At 44.1% G+C, this 23493-nt stretch overlaps 1 protein-coding gene across 1 annotated transcript in view; it reads left to right on the plus strand.

Annotated features, from left to right (window-relative positions):
* tmtopsb (teleost multiple tissue opsin b) overlaps positions 1 to 22914 on the plus strand; it is a 43943-nt gene extending 21029 nt beyond the window's left edge. The window contains exons 3-4 of the mRNA XM_012821264.2: positions 9936 to 10169; positions 20719 to 22914. Coding sequence (XP_012676718.2) covers positions 9936 to 10169; positions 20719 to 21012 — 528 coding nt within the window. The 3' untranslated portion in view covers positions 21013 to 22914. The remainder of the gene's footprint in view (positions 1 to 9935; positions 10170 to 20718) is intronic.
* Positions 22915 to 23493: the final 579 nt, after the last annotated feature.

Here is a 23493-nt window from a genome sequence, read left to right on the forward strand (position 1 = left end):
CCACCCCCCACCCCCCCATGCCCACAGCCACACACACACAAACACACACACACACACTCACACACAAACTACCCAATTCTGAGCTCATTTGGAACAGGGAGCGGAGATGACAAAGCTGCACCAAGCTCATTTGTTGCTGCTGCTCGGCGTGCAAAACATAATGAGCCTTATAGGTGTGTGTGTGTGTGGGTGTGTGTGTGTGTGTGTATGGGTGTGTGTGTGTGTGTGTGTGTGTGTGTATATGGGTGTGTGTGTGTGTGTGGATGTGTGTGTGTGGGTACTGTTTGAGGGAGAGAGACAAAGACAGAGAGAGAGAGAGAGAGAGAGCGAGAGAGAGAGAGAGGGAGAGAGAGGGAGCATGTTGAGCCCCTCCCTAGAGGTGGTGTAGCAGTTGGACGTTATGAGGTGTGGGGAATGAAGCAGGCTCTCATGGGATTTCTTTAAGTAGTCACACTGCCAAACCTCCGCACCCACCTGTCGTGGGGGGGACTGCAGAATGACAGATTCTCCGGACTTGCTCAGCGCATGGGCGGAGGTGTATTGTGTTTCGCTCTGAATCAGTCAAGATTAAGATGACGCCAGTGTCCACGTTCCCCTCGTCTCCTCTTTCTGTTGTTGTAAGTAGGTCGACCCAGGAGCTGGAGTCGGCCTGAGATAATGGCCTGGCAACGCGCTGGGATCCCTCTCTTTCAACCAACCCCTCGTCCTCTTCTTTCACTCAGTCTCTCTTTCAACCAACCCCTCGTCCTCTTCTTTCACTCAGTCTCTCTTTCAACCAACCCCTCGTCCTCTTCTTTCACTCAGTCTCTCTTTCAACCAACCCCTCGTCCTCTTCTTTCACTCAGTCTCTCTTTCAACCAACCCCTCGTCCTCTTCTTTCACTCAGTCTCTCTTTCAACCAACCCCTCGTCCTCTTCTTTCACTCAGTCTCTCTTTCAACCAACCCCTCGTCCTCTTCTTTCACTCAGTCTCTCTTTCAACCAACCCCTCGTCCTCTTCTTTCACTCAGTCTCTCTTTCATGTTCTCACTCTATCGCTCCCTCACAGCTGCCCCTGTTTGGTCGTAATTGAAGTGGAAACTCTGTCCGTCCGTGTCCCTGTACTTGCCTCTGGTCGTCCACGTTGCCGTGGCATCCTCTGACAGTCGCTGGGCCAGCGCCACCCGCCTGGCATCCTCCCCTCGACATGCCCACTCTCATGCCCACTCTTGCAGCTGGCGTCTGTCTCCAGAGGCCACACTTCATGCCTCTTTAGCTCCTACCCCTAATGCGCTTGACACAATATCAATAACAGTTGGTGCTGTAAAAAAGTAAAAAAAAAAAAACATATTGACATTTAGTTACGTAATAGATTGGTGTGTTTGGATTGCATCACTTTTGAGCATGCAATATTTAAGGTCACCCTTATGAAATGTATTCGTGCAAATGAAAGCAGCTAGCAGCACCGCAGCCACAGAGCAGAAATGGATATCTGTTCATCTGAAAGGCACCACCTGCACGTTCAGATACACTGCAGTTTTTTTTTCTTTTCTGAAATTCACACTCCTGGCGAAAAGCAGGCCGTATTGTCTTGCCTGGTGTCCAGTGGTTGGACATGCTTGTCAGGAGAGATTACTCTGCAGGTGTTTGTGCTGAGCAGAGCATGCTGGACTGCTTATGGGACGTGACAGCTCCGTGGAGTCTTATTTATGAGGTGTAGACGTGCGTCTCTCCCTCTTTCTGTTCTCTCTCCCTGTCTCCCCTGGCTCGCAATGTGTACACACGTGTGCTGGTGTGTGTGTGTGTGTGTGTGTGTGCTTGTGTGTGTGTGTGTGTGTGTGTGTGTGTGTGTGTGTGTGTGTGTGTGTGTGTGTGTGCTTGTGTGTGTGTGTGTGTGTGTGCTTGTGTGTGTGTGTGTGTGCCTGTGTGTGTGTGCTTGTGTGTGTGTGTGTGTTTAGTTTGAGTGTGTATTTGTTGCTGTGTGGTGTGCAGTCTTTCCTTTGTGTCTTTTGAGTTTTGTTTTTCTGGCATGTGGAAGTTGTGCAGCTGGCTTACACAATCCATCTTTGTCAAACTCCATCAACACTACGTGAACCCCCCAGGAGGGATCTCACAGCTTAATCAACTCCTCCAAATTACAGCGAGCGAAGTGAGTCCTCCTCTAAAGAAGTCTTGATCACTGAACGTCAGCGATAGCTCTCTCAGCAGGTTTCGTGCACAGGCGCCGAAGCGTTCGATGCAAGACGGGCGAGGAAAAAGAAAGGAAAAGAGAATCGCAGTGAGCATCGCTCTTTCATGTCCCTCTCTCTCTCGCCAAAGTCTACCTGGCAACAGCATGGGCTCCGACGCTCCGACGCTCCCCCGCTCCGACGCTCCCGGGCCTCCCACCTCGAGCCGTCCTGCCGGGCTGACCTTCATCACGGCCCTCCTGAGTGTCCCCGACGGCCGTGGTGGGGGGGAGGGATGGTGGGGGGTGGGGGGGTGGTGAGGCGGTGATCTGCCACATCCATTACTCTCTCCAGTAGGTGCATGTGGAGAGGCTTCCCCTGCTGTGACATCTCCTAGCTGCGCGCAGGATTAGCCTCCAGAGCAGGAGCTCATTATGCCTGCATTGCCATAGGAGGGCCAAACGTGCTATGAGCTGCTACATGCAATTTGTGTATATCAACACCCCCCCCCCCCCCCCCCCCCCCCCACACACACACACACACACACACACACACACACACACACACACACACACACACACACACACACACACACACACACACACACACACACACAGGCACAGTATTCTCACACCTGGCCACTTTGAACTGAGATGCAGTACGACTCTCATTATATGTTGGCTGCCTGTTTGCTGGGATTGGTCGGCGTCTGTGCTGTTGGCGGTTAGAGAGGGAATAAAGGCTGCTTTAGAGAGCCGTTAGGACGTGCAGAGCACAGCATACAACTCAACGTCACCAATCTCATGGGGAGTCTGCAAGCTAAATGCATGCAGGGTCCCAGATGACATGGACTAGGAAAGTTGTTTTCGAATTAGTAACACTAAGACCCTTGAAAACACTATAAGTGAATAAAACTGATTAAAGTTCCTCTCCTGGCATTGATCAACCACTAAAAACTCACCTCATGTTTGCCTCATTTTGTATTTGTGGAGCTATGAATATGCAAACTAGTCCCACCTGGCTTCGCCTCTGATAGCTCTCGTTTGAATGTAAATATCGATATGTAGAGCCCCAACCCACAGGTTGATGGGACTGGTTCCTCAGGTATGTGACGTATGAAACCCAGGCTGTCTGAATTCCGTGTTTTTGAGACGATCATTGGTGCCGCCCCAAGGTGGAAATGCCCAGCAATGGCGTTGACTGCTTATTTTGCTCATGATATTTCGTGTATCATATAAAAAACACTGTATGGACATGTTAACGAGGTTAAAAACTGGAGGGGGTCTTTAAGCAAGCTGTTCAAATCTCATTACTCTGAGAACATTAAAGGATGACACTGATATTGTGTGACAGCATTTGTACCCTTAACAATGCAGGCATGATGAGAAGCATAGGCTGTTGACTACTGAACTGGGCAGTGAGGTGAAAATACTCTGTGACAGACAACAGTCTTCTTTGCCAGTGAGTTCAACCTCAAACAGATGACTTGCTTAGCTGGATTTCACACTGGCACGTCAGTGAAGGAGCAGTGAAGCTTTTCTTCAGGCCTTCTAAAGCCCTATTAAGATGTATTAAGGACCTATTAAGACATTTAGACACTGGTGAAGTATCTGGACTGGATGGAGATGGATTGCTGTGGTGGTGGTGGTGGCTGTTGTGTAACGTAGTGCGCAGCCAGGTTTTTTTTTTTTAACCCAGTTTTACATGTTTCCCATTTCATGGCTGCTGTCTGTAATCCATTTAGCTCTCGAATCATTGCTTTTAATTGCATTTCACTTGTCTTAATAGGGTGTTCAGAGATTTAATTACAGAAACACAAGTGTGGCGCCAGACACCCAGTTGCCTTCATACACACACACACACACACACACACACACACACACACACACACACACACACACACACACCAATTTGGATATGCAGGGCTGTGATTGTGCCCAAAGAAACACTCACACTGAAAACCACACTCGTCCTTGAGCCCAGGCTTCTGTTACTACTTTGTCCAACCTTTGCTGTCACATCTGCATCCTTCAGGCTCTCTCTCTCTCTCTCTCTCTCTCTCTCTCTCTCTCTCTCTCTCTCTCTCACTAGCTCACCCAGTGCACTGTCTCTCTGTCTCTCATCAACATCCACACACACACACACACACACACACACACACACACACACACACACACACACACACACACACACACACACCTCTCTCCTCTCTCTCCTCTCTTGTCCCGACCCCATCCCTCCCAGGCTTGTGCTCTTGGTTGATGTGTCCAGAGACAGCGGCAGCTGGTGGGTAATACTCACAAATCACAAAGGCTTCCCATTCCAAAGTCCCATCATGCCTTGCAGGCAAAATCACAGCATGTGTGTATCCTGCTGATCCTTTCCACACCCTGAGCTTCTCTCTCTGCCTCTGCCAGCAAATTTAGGAAAACTGTGGGTAGTTGTTTGGGGGGGCTGGTGGATCCTGGGGCGACAGTGGTACAGGAGGTAAAGAAGTCGTTTAGTAATCAGAAGGTTGCTAGTTCGATTCCCTGTCGAAGTGTCCTTGAGCAAGGCACTGAACCCCTAATTGCTCCTGATGTGCAGTGTGCCATCAGTGTAAAATGTAAAATGTGTATACATTGTAAGTCGCACATATGTAAGTTGCTTTGGATAAAAGCGTCTGCTAAATGACTAAATGTAATCCTGGTAACATATATATAATCAAAGAATGGCAAGACAGCAGTCCTCCAATTGCTTGACTTACCTAGCTTGTTACTTATCTCAATTAAATGTCCAGACCGCGATTGAATACCACTTCTGAGCAGCTACCTGTTCAGTGTTTTCACTCAAACAAACTCTTTTGGTCTTCGTGCACAGTTCTGGTTCTGTAAATGGGAGACTAACACAGTGACTTGGACCGAGCCATAAACAGCCAAGCCAATCAGCATGGTGCTTCAGGAGCACGGAAGGGAGGGCTGTCATTTGATTGGCTGTTGAGCTCAAATATCAACAACCTTTCGGGAAACTGAAAACTGAATCATTGAAAATACTTCTTTAATCAGCCAAATCAGTGCATATGTGAACACAACACGTTATTTACTTTGACCAATATGACCCCATCAAAACTTGATTAATCGTGATCTCTCGCTCTGAGGTTGTCTTTCTTGCTTTCTTAACCCTCTGGAGTATGAGGCCGTCTCAAACATGACCTTTGTCAAATCTGGTTTTCATGTTCATCTAGTTGTGGCTGTAACCAATTTATGGCCATTCAATCATTTAGTTACACTTCTTTTGAATTCATTCTTTATAATGCATTACAGGCTGTAGGAAAATGGATGTGTGTCAGGTGGTTGATGCAGCAATCTGTCTTTATTCCAGTAAAGTGCAGTAAAGTAGCATGTGGATTCAGCAGTGCAGATCTGAATAACAAGTATCTCCAACTCTAGCCATATATACTGTTTAAGACACCTCCTAGGCTTTTAATGTAAATGAGCTAGGTTTCTAATGCAAACAGGTCTGGCAACCTTTTGTTGTTCTGTATGATAATCAGGTTTCTCTGACCCGCTGCCTGAGATGGTTCTCAATGGCCTACCCCCATTCCCATACTATGATTGGTTGCAGTCACTCACCCCCTCAGTTTGGGCGACAGTGGTACATGAGGTAGAGAAGTCGTTTAGTAATCAGAAGGTTGCTAGTTCGATTCCCTGTCGAAGCGTCCTTGAGCAAGACACTGAACCCCTAATTGCTCCTGATGTGCATTGTGCCATCAGTGTAAATGTAAAATGTGTATACATCCTTGTAAGTCGCTTTGGATAAAAGCGTCTGCTAAATGACTAAATGTAATGTAAAAATGTAGTTTGTTTCCTGACCCCAGGTGTCTGAGCAATGCCCCTGTGGGGTCCTGTCCTTTCTTCCTAATAAAGGAATAACATTACCATTTTGGAGATGATGCTGACCAACCTTTGGTGGTCACAGCAGCTGCTTGATCATGAATCTCCTGTTCACTCACTGGATATATAACTGTCATTTCTTACAAGGCACATTTGTAATGTATTCTAAAATCATGCCTAAGGGATTGCAGTTTTTCTGTAGAATCTTACAATTTTTCTAGAGCAGTTGTAAATATTGTAGTGTAAGAATCTATACAATGCTTCATGAAGCAGCTGCTTTCTCATTAGGATATTTGTCATGAACTTACACTTTTGTGGTTATTATTATTGATGTCAGCTTAGGCACAGTGACGTGGTCAGGTAGAACACACTGCAACTGCAACTGCATCAGAACTGAACAGCACAGCCTGTATGGTCTTGATTCTGCTGTATATACACAGATGAATGACAAAGGCAATATAATATACCCAATATAACCTGAATGAGCAAAAGTATCTGGGTAGAATAACGTTAGATCATCACCCAGCGACTCCGAGGTTCAAACTTAGCCTCTGAATCTGTATGAGCAAGAAGTCATTGCTGAACCAGAGGAAAGCCCAGACTATGGTTTTGTTTTTTCATGTCACTATTCTATGCAGCTAGTCCTTCCTGCCATATATGGATTTGAAGCTTTAAGCTATGTTGAGATGTCTTTTGATGGACTCCTCTTCCTTTAAGTTATGTTGAGCTTTCTTTTGATGAGCTCCTCTGTCTTTTGGCTAGGAATATGGAGGTGAAAAGCACGTGACTAATTTATTTTCTATTTAATTCCATCAACCCAGATATTGTGTTTGTGACTTGAGATTAGGTTCATAACATCCTAAAGGGCATGGCAAGCCTGCTTTCATATTTTCATTTTCAAATATTTCTTTCTTTATTATTATCAATGTATTGCTGCACCACATGTACATGTATGTCTATATGTTTACTCACTTATGTATGTGCATCGACTTCCCTTTCTTGTTATTTTCTCTCCCTTATTCCCTCCCCCTCCTTTTCTCTTCCATTATTGCATTCACCAGTCAGCCTTTAGCAGAGTTGTGTCCTGCTCAAATTGTTTAAAAAATATTTGCCAGTGTGTGCTTGTTCTCAGTTTAGTCTTGGGCATTATAAAGCACCTTGAGAAAGTGTCCATTCTCAGTAGCGCTGTTAATAAATCAAATGCAATTGAATTTAATTGATTTTGATGAGCCTTTAAAGCACTTGTTTGTTTACTTAAATTTGTATGCCATTCGGTGCCTCTGGTCTATCTCTCACAGCTGCAGAGCTATTTGACCCTAATATCGGTTTGAGTTTTCAGAGTTAGCTAGCACACCTCAGGACCACCTCTTCCTTCATTACAGCAAATCACATGTTTGTCTTGTCACAAGTGACATGTAAGAGCTATTATGATTCATTTTCACAAGCCATGTGTCTGGGTATTGTTTTAAGGCACTGCAACTTTCACTCGTTTATTCAAAAGGCTTCCTTCTGTGGCATCAGCTGTGGAAACCTCACTAGCCAGTCGCTAGGTTCCTTTTTTTACCCAGAGAGGTTTAGCCAGTAGCTAGCCGTTCTCACCGGACATAAGTAAGTGTCCAAGGCAAGCAGTTTGAGCAAAGCCTGTCCTCACTTGTTTTTTGGGGGGGACATATGGTGTCAGCTGAACAGGAGAGCTGATTCTCAGCAGAAAAGGGCAAAACGTTGAGAGAAGCACAAGTGGGCAGTAATTGCAGTAGATGCTGAGGGGAAAGAATATTCCTACATTCATCCAAAACATTCTGGCTTTGAAGAAACGTGTACTAGATTGGATCTACTGTTTCTTTATACCTCTGTATTTGTCAGTGACAACCTGGATGTTATTTTTACAAGGAGAGAGTGATTACTCATAAGAGATCATGCTGAGTACTGATTGACATTTGTTCTTTTGTACCACGGTGAAAACAGCTGATCAAGCAGCACTTGCTATGTTTGACCTTACAACACACCCCTGATACGCACACATAAAACCTTTACCTGCCCTTTCCTGATGACTTCTCACCAGTCACCTGTAAATAACAGCTAAAGCCTATGCATGGATCAACAGGGTGCCAATTAAAAGCGTGTCAATCAGCTTGTTGAGCAACGAATTGTGAAATCAGGCTGAATTCCCTGATGAATGTGCTTCCCCTGAAAGAGCTCTGTGATCACCTCGTTTATTTGCCTATAAACATGCCAAATTGATCTAGGAAAAAAATCGCTGGTGCTGACAATCGTTGGGTCTACTGGCCTTGAAAAAGTATGAACATTATGGTTATGAGCTTACGGCTGTCTCTACTGAGGTAAATCAAGGAGCTCTTACTTACTCTCAGGAAATGAGCAAACACTGAGGGGAATATTGGCTGATTGTCAGTGGAGTCACAATGTACTGTACGGAAGGAGAGGCTGACTATAGGTGAATTCATTACAGGGATGTCGGGGTCGCACATTAGGGTCATTGGTCACATGCTGGGTGGGCTCATTTCAGAGGTTTCCTGTCAGGAAAAGGACAAACCCCATTAAACTCAATTAGTCTCCTGCAGTCTGTCTCTCTCCCACTGTGCCCCATGGAAAACTATAGCTCAGTAACTCAGAGATGGAAAATACATGGTGTGGGGAGTCATGCAGCTGATGCAGCTAATATGATTTCACCCCAGTAATCACCTGTGATGTGAAGCACGGATCCAATGGTTTGCCCTGGCTGGGATGACCAGATAGAGATGCATATTCATGCTGCTTAAATCAAGGCCGACAGCAACAGGGCGGCTGGAGCCCAGCTGGACCATGAAACCGAGCGAGCAAATATCCCTGTGCCAGCCAGCCATGGAAAAAGAGGAAGAGAACTGAACCGAAAGAGAGAGGGTGGGGGGAGAGAGAGAGAGAGAGAGAGAGAGAGAGAGAGAGAGAGAGAAACTGACTTTAGAGTTGTGGCAAGCATGCCACATGACAGCCGAACATGTGCCCACACAATGGAGCTGAATCACCATACAGAGGAATTCCACCGTGTTGAAAATCAGCACGTACGCATGCATCTGTCTGTGTCTACAGTGTCCTCCTGCCAGAAAAGAGACAGGGTTCTCAACAGTGTCCTGCTGGAGAAAAGACAGGATTCTCAACAGTGTCCTCCTGCCAGAGAAGAGACAGGGTTCTCAACAGTGTCCTCCTGCCAGAGAAGACACAGGGTTCTCAACAGTGTCCTCCTGCTGGAGAAGAGACAGGGTTCTCAACAGTGTCCTCCTGCTGGAGAAGAGACAGGGTTCTCAACAGTGTCCTCCTGCCAGAGAAGAGACAGGGTTCTCAACAGTGTCCTCCTGCTGGAGAAGAGACAGGGTTCTCAACAGTGTCCTCACTAGTGTTACCACCGGTGCCAACTCTGGTTCTCAAAAGCTGCCATTGGCTTTACAGGACTGTGCTGACAGCACTGTATGAAGCAGGGATATCAACGCTTTTGAAGAACAAAGGCGCTGTAGATATTTTATGCAGTCCCAGCCACTGCAGTAATTAAGATTGCAGGAGTTCCTGAACAGCAGCAGAAGGTCAAACAGCTTTCTCTGAATGGTTGCCATTTATTAGCAATTTAGTTTGGAACTCGGCACGGCAGACTTTGTGTTCGGAGCTGCAGTTGAGACATTGGTGACTCCATTGTTGGCGTAATTGAGGCCATTTTAACGAATGTGCTGTTTGGTACTTGCCTGCTTGTTTGAGAAGCTGCTTTGTCTAGGTTATGTCATTTTCAAGAATAGCCTCTGTAACATTTCCTTTCTCGTTCTTGTTCCTTTCTCGTTCCCCCCCTATCCCCCCCCCCCCCCCCCCCCATCCCCTTCTCCTTCATCTCCTCTTCCTCTCCACTTCCTGCGCTCCATCTTCCTGCGGTTTTGAAGGTGAGCCGCATCAACACGCCCGTCAGCCGTAAGCGGGAGCAGCGTGTGCTGCTGATGGTGATCACCATGGTGGTGGCCTACCTGCTGTGCTGGCTGCCCTACGGGGTCATGGCTCTGGTGGCCACATTCGGGCGTCCGGGCCTGGTGACCCCGGCCGCCAGCATCATCCCCTCGATCCTGGCCAAGCTCAGCACAGTCATTAACCCCATCATCTACATCTTCATGAACAACCAGGTGAGTGGAAAAGAAGTCATATTGTGGAGGCACTCTGCATGAATACATGTGTTTTGTGGTTGTGAATGTGTTCGTTGATGTGCACATATTTGCGTCGGAGGTTGGAAGTACTTGTATGATTTTACACACGTTTTCTTAAAATTAAAAGGTAAAAGGACATTTATCCCCTCAAGTTAATGAGATCATTGTATAAACAAAGTGGCTATTTGCACAGATTTCGTGGCGATGAGCTTAGCACAATTGTTACAGATCCGTGTGTCAATAGTTCGTTAATAGTCCGTTAATAGCCCTTAGTTATTAGCGCCCACTCTTCTAGTGTTTTGGTGGTATTAGCGTAGTTGCCTTCCAAGCAGATGGCCCAGGTGGTGGTTGGCGGGTCCCGGGCCTTGTTGATGAGGCCAACCGCAGATGATTGAATGGGCTATCCCAATATTCTGAGGTCTGATGTTTCTTTTTTAATTACTGATGGAAAAATGATATGTCCATTGGCAACAGGTTTTTTGCTTCTGATTCACATCTTTTGTATCATTCCACAAGTATTCCATTCACTTAATGTAACAGGAATTCATTGAAACTTCATCGTAAGTCAGCTAGTAATACATTGCTACACAACACCTGAAACTTTAAATTCTATTTGTGTGAAGAACAATTTTTTTCTCAGCGGAAGCCACGAAACAGCAACAAAATCATTAAAAAGACATATTCTGGAGGCAAGTCTTTCATCATTTTGGCCAGTAACTGTATAATAAGCAGGACAATGTATAGTCCGCTGGTCAGAATCAAAAAACGAAATTCCTTCAGGACAAACTTGTTCATCCTGTCAGGACTGGTTGCCTATACATTATCCCTTACTTAACTGATTTCCCATGCAGTCATAAGCATTTAGTGAAGATGTGACTCTCCTTAAAGAATAACCTGGGAGGAAACTGAACAGTTCAAACTGGACACACACTGGGGGGCACTGTGACGCCAGCCAATAAGCCCCCCATTTACGGGCGACAATGCCCGCGGGGACACAGGTTCGATTCCCGCCTGCTGTCGTTTCCCGATCCTCTCCCCACCTCTTCACTCCTCCTCACTTCCTGTCCAAAATACTTCACTGTCCTATCCAAATAAAGGCTAAAAAGTATATATATATATAAGTATAAATAAATCTTAAAAAAGACACAATAGTGAGGAATTGGTTGAGCCTCCATGAAGACAGCACTTCTACCCGCTAGACAGAGCCAGGAAAAGTAGAACTTCATGAAAGTAGAAAATTGACAGTGAGTAATTTGATAGAAGAGAATGGCCAAGGGCAGAAAAAGCTGGGAACACAGGTGTGAAACTTGATAATGGAATGAAAGGTCCCAAGAAAAGAATAAACTTAAGGGCTAAATGGTTGTAACTTCATTCATTATATATATAATAACCAATAATATATAATTATAGTAATACATTGCTACACAACACCTGAAACTTTAAATTCTATTTGTGTGAAGAACAATTTTTTTCTCAGCGGAAGCCACGAAACAGCAACAAAATCATTGGACAAAAGCGTCTGCTAAATGACTAAATGTAAATGTAAATGATATAATAATGGATGATATGCTTATGAAAACTCTTAAAAGTGAGATAGCTGTCTTACTACCTCGGTGTCTCGTCAAGGCTGGTGTCTTGCGCGAGATATTTCTACGGGTGAAGGTATCTCAAAAAAACGTCACTTTGTTCCTTCTTTCTCTCTTTTTCCTTGTTTTCTTACTTCTCTCAGTACCCAAGACCCCCCCTCTCTTCTTCTCTTACCTCCCCCCCTCTCTCTCTCTCTCTCTCTCTCTGTCTGTCTCTCTTCTGTCTCGCTCTGTCTGTGTGTGGAGAACAGTGCTGCTCACATCCTCTCAGGCAGGTTGAGGGCCATGACGGCTGGTGTGCATTCTGCTCTCCAGCTGAGGGTCATACCGACACAATCAGACATGTTTTCTTCCTTGAAATGCTGAGATGGGTCAGGTCATCCACACTTATTACGTCGATTCTGTTGTCTGTAAAGAGAGAGACAAACATCTCTCAAAGACAAACACATCCACTGAATGTCAGTCTCATTTAGTCTCTGTGGGAATAGAAGTGTCTTTACGTCTTTAAGTCTTTATTTCCTCAGTTGCCTGCTCATTATTTTCTCTGCATAACAAGTGTTTTTATGATCATTTTAAACTCTGTCCTTTGATTTCACAACACTGTAATGTCTGTCTGAAATGCTTCAATGAATTGTACCACACGTGAAAACTGCCATGTTGGTGTTGCCCTATCAACGGATGGTACTTGTTACTCTGTGCTGAAGATTCTCTGACAAAAAAAAGTGTTTCCCCTTCGGTCACTGAAGAAGACATCACTGCCCTGTATGTCATTTTCAGTCTTCAATTCCTCCCAGCCCGTAACCATGGCAACTGTGAGTTGAGGCGAGTTGAAGACTTAAAGTGCTGTACAGATTCAAGTATTCATCGCCTTCGAAGACAATCGGAGGAGGGAAGCCCTTCGGAAAAAAAGGAGGAACGAGGTTGATATGAAAAAAAAAAAAACAGAAGCAGAGAGCACTTGTGTATGTGAGTGTCTGTCTATCTATCTCTTTCAGTGTGTGTGTGTGTGTAAGAGAGAGAGAGAGGGAGAGAAAGAGGGAGAGAGAGAGAGAACTCTTCCTTTCTATTTGGAGGTAGTTGGTGACTAAATAGGGATGCTTCTCATTTCACTGGGCTCTCTGGGGCCAGCCAGCGCAGTGAGATAATTACATTTACTGATTCCTCCCTCCTTCCTTAGGGATCCCGAGAGTCTCCACACCTCTCTCTGTTAACATTCTCTACTCAAACGGCCACACAAGGCTCACAAGGCTCGCCTTGGCTATGGCTTAAGCTGGCTAGCTAACAACACTGTTAAGTGTTAAGTTAAGTTAAGTCTCCGAGCACACACACACACAAAAGGGAGTGAGAGACAGGTGAAAGTGAAAAGGGTGGTCGTCAAGGTGATGGCGCTGACAAACATGGTGACACTCTGAGATGTGACGCATCCAGTTCCTCTCACTATTCAATTTCTTTTAACGTTTCTTCCAGCGTTTGTCTAGACCTGACTGACTGACAATTGAAGAAGGTCTTTTGTAGTCAAGCTTGGCCTTGTTCCTTTCTTTTTTTTCTATTCACACCTGTAACACTGCCGAGGATAATTGGTGTGGAAATTCAGCTACCTCCACACACGCACGTACGTACGCACAAACACACGCACGCACGCACACACGCACGCACGCACACCCACACATACACACACACACCCTCCACGGGCCAATCATGTCTCTGCCAGAACCTCCACAGCTCATTAGTCTGACACTGCTCCGGCAAACCCTGGAGCTGAGGGAGAGAGTACACTATTCAGGGGAATATTAAGTCATACACTATGAATGTCACAACCAGGTGTCATCCCAGTGTCATTTGGATCTGCCAGGTTAGGAAGAGAGAGTAAGTAAAGTGGGGCAGGACAGGAGTGGGGAGCAGACTGTTCAAATAGTTTGATCGTATTTTATGACGGAGTTTGAAAAGATATCAGCAGAGAGGTCAGCATTAGGGCTTAGTGATGACAGACTGATTAGGCTTTTATTGACAGAGCAGCATCTGGTCAAGTAGCAACTGCTTGTAATCAAACAGCACAATACTTGCTAAAAGTAATGAAAAGATAGAATATTTTGCTTTCCAGGAATAATTTGGAAGGCTTTATGATGTGCACTGAAGAGACGAATATATAACCATTAAGGCTAATGTCTCTATTTTATTGTATCGTTAGGGAACTTTTTATGCAGAATTGAACATTTTCTCAATGTTAAAAACATGTAATGGCCGATGCAGTAAACGCAAGTATGAATCCTCAGTGGTTTCCATCCAGTGCCTTGATGCGGTCGAGCTGAAATAATTGGTGTTCAGTCACCAATTCAGCTGTGAGGTTTTAAAGCAGCTCTGCTCATATGCTTGTACCGCTATCAGTCTGTTACCGCAGGGTCGCAGCCTTAAACAGAGTCACCTTGAATTCAAGCAGAGAGGTACGGGGTGTCTGTGGCGATGCTGACAGGAGGTGATGCATTCTCCCAGAGGCCCCCACGTCAATTAGGAACCAGAGCTGGCACCTTTGGAAGCCCAGGGAGGTCCTCAGCCACCCTGTGGCTTCCTGTAATGAGCCGGAGCATCAGAGCACATTTATAACCTCCCATCACGTCCCCTTCATGCCAGCCAATGAGCTTGTTGGAGCACCCTCAGAACTCCTGTGATGGCAGAGAGGGTCATCCTGTGATGGCAGAAATCTCCCAGTCTCAGCCCCTCAGTCTGTTCTGGTGAATGAGAATCCATGACTTTAGAGATGGCTGTTCATCAGTATGGGTGTGTTGACAGGATCAAAATGAAAAGATAATGACCACATTGAGGCATGATGCTTTTTCTTTGGCTTTTCCTGATGGCAGGGGAGTGGGGTTGAAGTGCTACATTTCTGATTTAAACAGCACTGAAGTGACAGGTACTGGCTGTCTGAAGCGGATCAGGCTCCCTGCCACCTCTAGTGTACTGTTCCTGCTACGTGTTTTGCACCACCAGTGCGTTAACGTAGGTAAACAGACAGCCAAACTCGATTACACAAGCCAGGTAGCGAGCGCCTTGCTCCTTTAATGATTGTCAGGTGAAATGTATTGAGTGAAACTGTAATACAGAAAAAACGGAAAATACTTAGAAGGTATACTAAACACAGCAAGTTACTATTATATTCGTTACATCAAGAATCAGAGCAACAACAGATTACAGCACAGCTGGCTAACAAGTGCTAACGTAAGCCATTAATGGAATTATGAATGAATAACGGTCATATCGCTATCTTGTATATTAGAACGTAAAGTAAATTACTAATAACTAACACTAACGCAGTTCATAGAAATTTAATTTAGGTCACATGTTTATCACAGTATGAGACAGTCAAAAAACTTACAGTCATTGTTTTCGAGGGTGTGAGGGAAAGCATAACACAAGACTTACTATGAGCATAAGTATGTTTCTAGATAACTGTCTGTATTAACTGTCACAGCATTGCCTTTCCCATGAGACGAACATTTGAATGATGACAAAGTAAAAGTCCAATACTATACTGTGTGCGTGTCCATAACAACATTACAAGCAATATACATTTGCTGACCTAAATAAGCAGGGGGCAGAGCATCTAGGATGTGGTCTTTTATTCTGCCACTCCAGAAACAGCACATTGGTGCTAAGTCCAAAGTGGACAGGATATGACATAGATATTTAAAACGTTATTAATGTCACAGAAATTGTAGCAAATTTTAAGCGCGATTTGGACAACATTTGCACATCATTAGACATTTGGCATCATTTGGCTGACATTGATTGAGTAATCAGTCATGAAGTGTACAAATCTCATGTCTGTCCTCCAAGATATTTGTGACATTCTGGTTGCCTGATGTATGCAGATTGCAAAAGAGGAAGGCAGCTCCCACAGCAGATGTCATCAATATGTGTCTGATTTAGTTTGTCATTCCTCTTTGGCATCACACTGTAGCGGCCTGTTTCAAGGGGAGTGCAGCATTACTGTTACAATGGCACTTCTACAATGGCTTACTAACGGAAATACAAAAAATAGTTTCATATTTCATTAATATCTTAAATAAAGACACTCAAGAAAGCAAACTCATTATAATAATATAATTAAGTACCAAAGAAAAGAAATACTAAAGAAATACCTAAAAAGAAATACCAAAAATTGTGACAACAAGAGGTGCTAAAAAAAATATTGGACGTTTTAGACGAGATTTTCAGAGAGAAAAGAAGGACAAGGAAGTGGAAGGCCCAAAGGCCTGGTGGAAACGGTCTTTGATTTAGTAAAACGAGTAATCTATAGCGTATATTATCGATCGGGTTTCTCTTCATCTCGTGAAGATTGTCATACAGTGGCACATCCTGATCTTGGACATCAGTGTTTGGACCCTCTAAGATTCATGTCCTTTGACTAAAGACTGGATTTTCTTGGCAGCAGGCCCAGACGAATTTCCATAGGGTCAGAAACAATCTCTTCTTTTGGACTTAGAAAACATAGAGAGAGTAAGCAAAGTTCCCACGCTCACCTGGCTTCTACAACATCTTTTCCTTTTCTATGCAGACCACTGCACATAAACACATCCACGCACAGTAAACACTGGCACGCACACTCCCACCTATTTAAATGACTAAAGTTTTAAAGGTTTGAGTGCGCACTGTATAATGAGTTGCAGAAATGTTATGTTTATTTCCTAAATTACCTGTATTGTTTCAATATTCTGTTCCAATTGATGAAGGTGTCCAAACAGGGTGACTAAATGCAAACACACAACATGTGTGACGAGTGTGGGACATGCAACCAGTGCTGAGGCAACCTCAAACTTTAATATAATATATTTAATCTCAATGAATAAGAAACATTAATATAATGTATTTAATCTCATTGAATAAGAAACATTAATATAATGTATTTAATCTCATTGAATAAGAAACTTTAATATAATGTATTTAATCTCATTGAATAAGAAACATTAATATAATGTATTTAATCTCATTGAATAAGAAACATTGGTATTCTGCCTTTCAGCACGTAAACACCTATACTTTGTCCTCAAGTCGATGAGCGATGAGCACAGTGCTGTTTGTCATCCCAAAGGCTCACTCATTTTGCAACGTAACATGCCTTTATTGATAGACATCAACATGCATTGGCCACTACAGGCCCATCAAAGAGAACTGTCCTCACACAAAGCAGCAGGCATCAGGCAGCTCAAGTCTTTCAAGTTTATTTCTTGAACTACAACATAAAGGCACAAAATATGATGTGAAATAAAACGATTTAAATGCAAATTTTTCTATCAAAACAAAATCTCTATTGAATGAATTGCATGGCCAGAAGGGCTAAAAATAAAAAATAAAAAAATTACTCTTTTCACTTTCTGTCATCACCACAATTAACAGGCAGCAGGCTGACACAGTCCATTCTCCTCCAGCACCACGGAGAGCACTTGGCTGAGACAGAAGCACCAACCAAATATTAATCTAGTTCTAATCTAAATATTAGTATTATTATATTAAAACTTTTTGTTTGACCATGCAGCAGCTTCTCCTTCAGTGCATAGCTGTAGAACTCTTCACAACTGTATCCAAAAGTTGTTCTTGACATTCATTCCACTCTTGAGAAGATCCACGGAGCCGATCTGTAGAAATTGGGAAAATCATGTTTGCTGAAAGTCGTGTTTTGGTCTGGAAGCTGTTGGAGGAGAGCACGGGTCTCTTCTCTAAAAAAAAGTAATTCAGCTGTCCCTGCTGGAGCTTTGCCCTGAGAGTGGAGATCATTTTATATAGCTCACAGACAGTCCTGTCCTCTCCCTCCAACACCAGAACAACCTCATTGAATATCTTCAATGGTTTCAATGTCCAGCCTGGCACAGTTCACTATGTGAGTCTTACAGTTTGCCTTTATAATACCACCGTTAACTGCTTTTAGCGTCTGGAAAACAAAAATTGTGTTTGCCATAATTTACACTTGCGTTTGTAATTGGCAGTGTATGTAGAAGTCATGTCCAGTCGTAGGTCATTTTCCTTTAGCTTGTTTGTCATCTGGCGAGTGTATGGGAGCAGATGACTCGGTGCTATCCCATAATAGTCAAACAGCTTGCTTTTCAATCCCAACTCCGTCCAGTATCTCACTGACAGCAGGAGAGGGGGCTAGCTTGATACCACAGTCGGCTCATCTGTATGAATGGGAAAGTATGTGTAAGTTTGTTTTCTGTGACGTAACAGAGGAGTTCACCAGCCCCACATCTGCGCAGTTTGATTGATGGCCATCCAATGACCGCCTTTACTGCTCTCTTCTCAGCCATAGGATGAAAGCCAGGCCAAAAACATTCACCAAAGCCAGGCCAAAAACATTCACCAAAGCCAGGCCAAAAACATTCACCAAAGCCAGGCCAAAAACATTCACCAAAGTGGCTCATGTGATGTGACGGTATTCAATAGAATAGATGCTGTGCTGCAGCAGTAATAGCAGCTCATGTGATGTGACGGTATTCAAGAGAATAGATGCTATGCTGCAGCACCAATAGCAGCTCATGCCGGATGGGACGCATCCATGTGTTCTTATTCTGACAATTAAAAAACAAATGACCAATGAAAATGTGGGCCTTTATCTCAATATGCAGGATGCAAGACGAAGGGTCAAAATGCTGTACAGGACAACAAAAAGTGGGACAGGTGGTCACCTTATTCCAAACAGAGTCCAAAGATCAGTTTTTTTCCGTAGAAGACTTACTAAATTGTATAAATTAGATTTTTTTTTTTAATCGTATAAATTAGATTTTTTTTTTTAAATCGTATAAATTAGATTTTTTTGTTGTTGAATGAATGTTTGTTGTGCCAGTAAACTGAGTTCTGAGGACTAGGTTGGACTCGCACATTGTAGCAATAAATTGAACTGAACTGAACTGAACTGAACTGAACTGAACTGAATTATTTAAATTGTGTGTTGGTTTCCTTTTTGTGTTTGAACGCTGGTGAAGTCTGCCTTGAAATTTAGAAATTAAAAAATTTGACAGGATTACAACCAGACTGGCTCCTGAACTTGAGACTGCATGGAATGAACAGGCTGGCCGCAGCTCCAACCCGAAGGTCAACACAAGGGTTTATGTCTCGACGTTTCCTGTGGAAATGTAGTTGACTATACGTATACATGAGGGACTGAAGAGTATACTAAGTACACTACATTTTCTCAAGGGATGTGATGTGTCAGTGTATTTGGATTAGGATTGAGAGAGTGTGTTTTTGCATGTGGTGATGCAATGAAAGAACTCTTCCTTGTTTGTAGTGAACCACAGCATTTTTGTTGCTTTTTTCTTCTGTAAGATTTTGTTGAAATGTGTCTAAGCCCCCAGTACCTTTGTTTTGAAAAAAAAATGAAGAAAGCAATAAACTGGTACTGGGTAAGGACTATACTCAAGGGAATGACTACGGTCTGTGTGTGTGTGTGTTGTAGTATGGGTATAATATATCTCGTCCATGGGAGATTTACTGTCATGACAATCCCCCCCACCTGGGAAATGTATTCTGCTGGTGTAGTGAAGCCTCAGACAGTTTAATTATGATAACTTTATCTATAATGAAGTGATTGGCCCCCGAAACAATGCCTTACTCAGACCACAATGCTCCCCGGGCTTCTGATTGGCTGTTATCTGTATCTGTAGCATTCTGCAGCCAACATGACATTTCCAATACAGTTCTCTGTGTGTGAGGAGGCAGGAGGGGGAGGAGGGCCGGTTGAAAACTCTTCACAATGGTTTCATTCGACTTGGTCCACTGATTAGCGGTGCAATCAGGGGCGGCCGCCTTAGAAAATCAGCCAGAGGTGGGCAGAGACATCAGCCGCCGGCGCTGATGCACCCCGCTCCGCCGTGGAGACGAGGCGTCTCAGTCCTCCGCCCATAATCAGTGTCCTCACGCCCCACGGCGAGGTCTCTCACAAGTTAATGAATTTCTCCAAACAGGAAAGCTTTCAATTTGCAAAGTGAAGCCAGGACCCATTGGAGGCGACTGAGCCAGCGTCTGCTCCTCTGAACGCTTTCATTATTTGTTTTCCACCTCCACTCTGTTGTTCAGCCCAGCATGAGACTGCACATACAGCACAAATGGGACATCAAGCAGCACTCATTAACAGGGAAGCAAAGAAAGGGTGTTATTGCAGATTGTTATTATTGCCTTATTATACAGCCCTTCAGAATGCTGCTTTCCATTGAATTGAATGGGCAATCCAAACTTTCAGTGATTTCGATATTTCTTGATAATGACTGCTGAACAAGAATTAATGACTGCTGGTATTGGCAACGTGTTTTGTGCGTCTAATTAATATCTTTCACATCATTCCGCAAGTAGACCATTCATAGTTACTTGAAGTCAGCATGTAATATGTTGCTACACAACACCTGAAGCTTGAAAGTTCTATTTTGCACTAAGAACAATTTTTTCTCAGCGGAGGACACAAAACGACCACAAAAAAAGAATTTAAAGAGATATTTTGGAGGAAATCAATTTGGCAAGTAACTGTATAATAAGTAGGATAATGTGTAGTGCACCTGTTAGTCCTGTCGGGATTTATGTTTCTAGGATGACCAGCGGACTATACATTATCCCTTATTTACAGCTCAGTCAGTGGTGCGAAAACAAGCCAAACCAAGGGCAGGCTTTGAATTCGAGCAAGTAAGAGCACACTGGAATGTAAACGTACCCATTCTCTTTAGTGCGTAGCTTTCCTTTAGTGAGGGAAAAGCTGTATGCAAGTGGTCAGTAAAGAGGTCATGAGGGCTTTATTTTGATAAAATATTATTTGTTTGTGTGTGTGTGTGTGTGTGTGTGTGTGTGTGTGTGTGTGTGTGTGTGTGTGTGTGTGTTTGTGTGTGTGCATTTCTGCCCGTGTGAGTGTGTCTGTGTGCCTGTGTGCCTGTGTGCCCCCCCCCTCCCCCCCTCCCCTCGTGGGTCAGTTCTACAGGTGTTTCCAGGCCATGCTGATGTGCACCGCCCCGGAGAGGGGCTCCAGCATGAGAGCCTCCTCGCGGGCCACCAAGACCCTGCGGACGGTGCGCCGCGCCAACGGCCACAACATCAATACCTTCGCCATGGCGTCCGCCGGCTTCAACACCACCTACGCCCCCGAGAGCCCCAGGCAGTCGTCAGCGGGGGGTGCCACCCCCTCGTCCGCCCCGGCCGCCCTGCTAGCGCTAGCGCCAGCGCCAGCCAAGCCCACTCTCTCCCTGGTAGCCCATTACAACGGCTGAGCAGGGCACACAAGTCTGTACCTGTGCGTGCGTGTGTGTGTGTGTGTGTGTGTTTATGTGTGTGTTTACGGGGGCGACACACCCATGTCCGCCAGGCTTGGGGGGCAAACTGCTGACTGTGACAGTGAGGGTGGCTGTCAGTGGTGATAGGATGATAGGGAGGCGTGTGGGGAGATGTATACGACATGACATGAGTGTGAGAAAGGACCGGAAAGAGGGGGCACTCAAGTCACGCTGAAGGTTGCCACCATTGAGATGAGGATGAAAGCAAACACGTCGGCTCCTGAACGCATGCTTCCCTGCAACCTTTCTAATGGTATTCAAATGTGCGGTCAAATGGAGAGATGGGGAATGAGGAAGCTATGTGCTCATTGAGAAAAGGACAGCTACGCGGACATTCATTTCTTTTCACAACATGAACCACACTTCAGCCTTGAAGTTCTCAAGGAGACGCCTCAAGCCCTGAACCACCGCGCAAACATTCATGAACCCACTTTGTGGAAAGTGAACATTCCAGTAAGTCAATGCGAACGCAACTGCCAGGCCACAAAAGGTTACGGTTAACCCCTATGAACCCTTTAGTTCTTTGCAATGGCCAAGGATGTCTGACTGCCTGTCATTCTGCTCACATGGTATTTGTCCTCATAGGTACCTGGAGTGGTTTTATGATTGCAGAAGCACCTGTTGGTAAAACGCTTCTGCAGCCGCTTGCTTTCTTGTATAATGCTGTGTATAGGGATGAACCCCAATCTGAATATGTTATTCAGGAAAGCACAAATAATGCAATGCAAACAGATATTTCTTCTACTCAAAATTGCTCGTTTTCTATACAGAAAAAATAATCCATGATTGACACGTCTTTGCGTCAGCTAGCATGTTTCTTCAAATCCATTCATTGTGGATGGCCGCAAGATAAAAAAAATGACTATTTAGTTGGCAACCCAGGACTTTGATTTCTCTAACTAGTCATTTTTTATTTTCTACACATTGTTGAAAAGTGATCACTATATTATCTTCAGTCACCAAGTCAGCACGGCAGAGAGTGGGCTGAGAGCTAGCCGTTCCCTGTTAGCACTCAGGGAAACTATTGCATCAAGGAGGAGGCGTCATGAATCCTCCATTTGAAACAAACCCACTCAATATATTGTTTAAAAAATACATTTTACCTTGTATTTCAGTCAATATTTATCTGTTTAAGATTTACCTGTTTAAGAAACGTGCTGTTTTTATCAGCCGTAGGTTTCATGGAATTTTGATTTAGCTAGCAATGGACTCTGTTGTTGTAACAAAGTTATGAATGTTTCCCTATTGAACTGCAGTAGCATTAACACATCAAGAAACATGAATGCAATATTATTAGAATTTAAGATTATTCCCTTCAACTGAAGGATATTTTTCTATATCTCTTTACTCTAAATAAGTTCTATTTCCAATGCAGAACAGAATCTTTTGATTTATAAAACACTTTCTGTTTTTGATTGTTCAGTTCTGACAGTTCATAAAACTTAGTTTAGCTAAAAATAAAGATAAATTAAAAGAGGGAGAGAGATGAGACGTGTACAGTATGAGGATGTGCAAATATATTTCACAATTAATTATATGTCAATCAATTTGTTGCTTTGAAGGCACAACAATTGCATTGCTGATGAATATTAGGTTTGAAAATACAACCCTCACCTGATTTAACATGACTTCTGGCCTAAACCATGCCCACCTGCGGTCTTCTATCTGAATGAAGCTACAGAGACAGATAATGACATCTGTGTGCACCTCTAATGCTGAAGCACATTGTATTTTTTACTAAAGACCACACGGTGCCCTTGATTATAAAGATAGCCTTGCAGCGCAGAGAGTTTGTTCTCTCTGAAGAATATGCCTGTGAATAAATGTATTGTATAATAAGTGTATTTCCATCATCCTTCATCGTTCTTTATAAGAAATAGAACCAGATATGGCCAAGGGGTCATGCCCTCTCGGTTTTGTGGATCTAAAACATGGACCACTTTGGCGGCAGTTTTGAGCAAACCGAAAGATTTTGCACACAATGAAGCATTTGACCGTTTTTGGCCTGAAGGTGTTGGTATAGCAGTCCCCCACTATAGAGACATTCATTTGGGCTGTTTCTTCTTCCACTTTTGAGAAGTCATCGTTCAGGGTTAAGAAATTCTGACTTTGTAAAGACTGTGTGTACAGTCACGTTGCCATCAAGTGAAGCGGAAGTGAATTAACACATTGTATATTACTTGCATTCTTCCCATGTGCATTTTGTAGTCTCGTTAAAGTGCATTCTTGTACAAATGCTTGTGTGTAATGGAAAAGCAGTCCGAGGTGGTCTGCTGACACCGGACACTTTTCCTTGAATTGTGATAGAGGACTGGGCTCACGACTCCTGTGCTAAGCTGTTCATCTGCGCGGGCCGTCACAACTGCAACCCAGCTGTTCATCTGCAACCCAGCTGCACCTTTCAGGACGTTCCGAAAG

The sequence above is a fragment of the Clupea harengus genome, chromosome 17, assembly GCF_900700415.2.
Source record: "Clupea harengus chromosome 17, Ch_v2.0.2, whole genome shotgun sequence".
Classification (NCBI taxonomy): Eukaryota; Metazoa; Chordata; class Actinopteri; order Clupeiformes; family Clupeidae; genus Clupea; species Clupea harengus.